Source organism: Myotis davidii, unplaced genomic scaffold (genome assembly GCF_000327345.1).
Source record: "Myotis davidii unplaced genomic scaffold, ASM32734v1 scaffold107, whole genome shotgun sequence".
In the NCBI taxonomy this organism is placed as follows: domain Eukaryota; kingdom Metazoa; phylum Chordata; class Mammalia; order Chiroptera; family Vespertilionidae; genus Myotis; species Myotis davidii.
Window position 1 is genome coordinate 6008849 of NW_006383012.1, and position 4358 is coordinate 6013206.

General features: G+C 32.5%; 1 protein-coding gene across 1 annotated transcript in view; it reads left to right on the forward strand.

Annotated features, from left to right (window-relative positions):
* ATRNL1 (attractin like 1) overlaps nucleotides 1–4358 on the forward strand; it is a 443329-nt gene that overhangs the window by 122105 nt on the left and 316866 nt on the right. The window contains exon 22 of the mRNA XM_006778755.2: nucleotides 2282–2334. Coding sequence (XP_006778818.1) covers nucleotides 2282–2334 — 53 coding nt within the window. The remainder of the gene's footprint in view (nucleotides 1–2281; nucleotides 2335–4358) is intronic.

Here is a 4358-nt window from a genome sequence, read left to right on the forward strand (position 1 = left end):
GTCTTCAAATTCTCTGCCCATTTTTCAATTGGATTTTTTGTTCTTTTGGTGTTGAGTTGTATGAGTTCTTTATAAAATTTGGATATTAACCCCTTATTGGATATGTCATTGGCAGACATCTTCTCCCACTCAGTAGGTTCTCTTTTCATTTTGTTGATGGTTTCCTTTGCTGTGCAAAAACTTTTCAGTTTGATGCACTTTTATTTGTTTCTTTTTTCTTTTTTCTTTTTCTGTTGTTATTTTTCTTTTTATTAAATTTCTTGGGGTGACACTGATTAACAGAATTATACAGTTTTTCAGGTGCATAATTACACAATACATCATCTGTACAAATTTTATTATGTTGAAGGTAAACATGTTATGATAATTTCCAGTCCAATATAATATAATTTGAATAAATGAAATATTATTATTATTATTATTATTATTATTATTTGGGCTGGCCCTGGGAGGCTGCGGGCGGGTCTAGCCGCACTGCGCGTCTGCCACTCCCCCCCTCCCTCCTGTGGGGCTGAAAGGACTGCGGGACTCCAGTGGGGCTGAGGGAACTGGGCGCCACCATCTTGTGGATATGGGCGCCTCCATCTTTGTGATGGTCAATTTGTATCTTCCCTCTTTATTAGATAGGATTAATCCTCACCTGAGGATATTTTTCCATTGATTTTTAAAGAGTAGAAGCGAGAGGAAGAGATAGAGAGAAACATCCATATGAGTGAAATGCATTGATTGGTTGCCTCCTACAAGAGCCCGGACCAGGGCCTGGGCGGGGGAGGAACCCTGCATCTGAGGTACATGCCCTTGGCCAGAATCAAACCTGGGACCCTTCGGTCCACAGGAGGATGCTTTATCCACTGAGTCAAAATGGCTATGGCTACACTAAATATTATTAAGACAAATGAAAACTATAATTTCCATATTGAAAACTAGGTTGGTAACCAGAGTTCTTAAAGTCAATACATACATCAGTTGTAAAGTACTTAAGTTCCTTACCATTTGTCAAAGCTAGTCATTTTATTTTCATTAATTAATTAATTTACTGAATTTATTGGGATGACATTGGTTAGTAAAATTTTATGAGTCATGTTAGATTTCTAAGGGACTTTGGAAGATAGCTATTTAGGCAAGTAAGATATGCAGGGGATATCATGCATAACAAAGATATTATGTTGAATATTTTCCTACCCTAAAAGTAGTATTGGGATACCTTTTTGCAACAAGGTATGTTTAGTTTTGCTACATAAAAAGGAATTTATATCAGTAATGGTATTATAGATTAGTCCTTTAGTCTATGTATATTCTTGATACAAACTGATGAAATATAAGGAGGCAAGCCTAAAGGAAAGACCAATAATAAAGGGACAGTATAGATTCTAAATTGCTTAATTCAGCAATAATGAGTATGATGATTTTCTAAAACTAGAAAACCACTATATCTTCCACATTTTAATAGCATTTGGAGAATTCACAGAACAGCTAACTTCCTAACTTTAATCTATTTATTCTTTGTTTCACAGAGAATAAAGTTAGTGGTTTGTAGGGCTATTTTATTTCTACTTTAATTTTGTAGTTAGTGTAGAAATAGGTTTACTTTTCAACTTTTTTTTATAGAGCTACAAAAAATAGCGTGGCTGAAAAATACATTCAGCGTGTAAACTGATTATTTAGATTATTATTATCAACTATTTGGCTGTTCACAAATTAAAATGTATGTACGTATTAAAAAGTATTTCTCTATTCTAATTAGCTCTACTAAAAGTGAAGGCATTTTCAGAAGGTCTTTCTCATCTATTAAACTTTTACATGTAATTAAATATTAACTCACTTTATTCAATAACCCCGTTGTATACATTTTATAATAACTTATTTTGGAGGGTGTTCCAGGAAGTAGCGTTATGCAAAATGAAGCTCTATCTCTGTTTTGCAATTTTAGAGAGTACCTAAAATGTCCCTATATCTTTATCTAGACTTTCAATTCCTCCTCGTATGATTAATGAAGACTACATATCCCCAAACTCACAATACTTATCCCATCTGCCTTACAGCACTCTCTTTATTCCTCTCGTGTATTTACTTGTTTTCTCCATTTATTTCTTCTCTCATTCATACTCATGTAGAGGCTTTTTACATTCACTATTTTTTGAAGATGTGATTTGAAAACTTCAATTAATTCTATAGTTTTCAAAGATGTTTTAATGTAGAGTTTAATTACATTTTTTGTTTAAAATACAAGACGCTTCTGAATTTTGGTGTTTAATAGTCAATGAGTTTTTTATTCCTACAGATGTGACTCTGAAAACCGCTATGTTGGTAATCCACTTAGAGGAACATGCTATTGTGAGTATTTGTATTTTTTCATTTTTAATGAATTGGTTCATATTACTAGTTTCAGGTGATTTTTCAGATAACAAAATTCATGTTGTCAGTATTAGGTTACCATTTTTGTGTTTCTCAAATTTGTTAAAACATATATATTGCAAAGAAAAGCAGTCTTTTCGCTTTATTTTCTTAATTTTATTTGGTGCATTTCTTTCCATTCTGGAGAGTAAGATAGCAGTAGATCTTATTCTGGACATGGGACAAAATACAGACCTTGAGCAAACTCAGCTGGATTTTAAATAATCTTTTCATTATGATCAAATTTTGAATAACTGCAATTTTGATAGATTGTTAGAAGGGAAAATTTTGTTCATTATTAAAAACTGTACTGATTTTGCATTGAAAGACACTTCCATTGGGTCATGAACATATGGTGGATTTGTATTTCATTTTTTAAGAAACATCTAAACTATTTCCCAAATGGTTATACTGTTTTACATTTCCACCAGTAGTATATTAATTTTACTTCTTCCAAATATTTTGATACTTCGAATGGTTAGTGTTTTTCATTTTAGGTATTCTAAAAGGTATCTAATTCTCACTGATTTGCATTTCCCTAATGACTAATGATTGAAGCATTTTTTTCATGTGATTTTTTTTCCATGTGTATATTTTATTTGGTAAAGTGTGTTTAAGTGCATATCCCACTTTTAAAAATTGTATTGTCTGTTTTTTTTTATTGAGTTTTCAAGGTACTTTATATATTATAGATGCAAGTTCTTTGTCTGGTATATGATTTGCAAATATTTCCTTGGTTTGAGGCTTGCTTTTCACTCTATTAAGAGTGTTTTTATGAATGACACTTTTAAATTTAGATGTTCTGTTTTTCAGTTCGTTTTTTGAGAAATCTTAGCATAACCTAAAGTCATAAAGATTTTCCCCTATATTTTCTTGTAAAAATTTTATATTTTAGGTTTTCTATTTAAGTATATACTCCTATTTGAGTTAGTGTTTGTGTATATTTGAAGTAATGAATCAAAATTTCCCCCCAGTACAGACATCAAATTCTCTAGCGCAAAAAAAAAAGCTATAGTGCAGTTCATTTATGCACTGTATTTTAACCAGTGACTTGCTTTTCACGTTTGTTCTTTGTTAAAAGTAGTTGTCGGCCTCCTGGTGCTTACCACAGGCTGTGTTCTTACACTGACTGTACAGAAATAGGAGGCAGAGTAAACTTATCCCATACACACCTCAGTTCAGGCTCTTTGCTTGGTCTGTATTGTGAATGGGGAGACATTGAAAAAAAAAGTTAGTTGTCAATATAAGTGTTTAAGACTATATAAGACTATTTCTGTACTTTATATTCTGTTCTATTGTATGCCTGTATTACTCTAGCTTTACAATAAGTCTTGAAGTCATGTAATATCTATTCACCAATTTTGTACTTTATTTTTATATTTATGTTGGTTGACCCATTTCCTTTATGTTTACATATGAACTTAAGAATCTGCTTGTCATTTTTCACAAAAATGCATTCTAAGATTTGGATTAGGATTGTGTTTTGTTTATAGATCTGTTTGGAGAGAATTGATAATCTTAACTATAGTGAGTCTTCTGATCTATGAACATAGTACATCTCTTTTTCCCCTTATTTTAAATTGTATTCTCAGTAATACTTCACTGTGCAGATTTTTTAAAATTTTCGTCATAATTTATACTAAAATATATTTTTGATGCTGTTGTAAATATTTTTTGGATGTTTCAGTCCTGATTTGCCGGGAGCCGGTCCATCCTTGCTGTTTCAAGGGACCTGGCGTATATGGCATACTGTTCTTAATATGTTTGCTCACCTTCTTGGCGCTATGTGTTTTAACCAAGGTCACCTCTCCGACAAAGGTTGTTTCCCCAGGTAGGGATTTTTCCCTGAAGTTAGGGAGGGAATAAAACCCCTTAACTAAGTGACAGGCGGGTAGTTAATCACTTTAACTATGAACAATCACCCTTAAGCTACATAGTCTTTACTCCCTGGAATGCAGATGAGA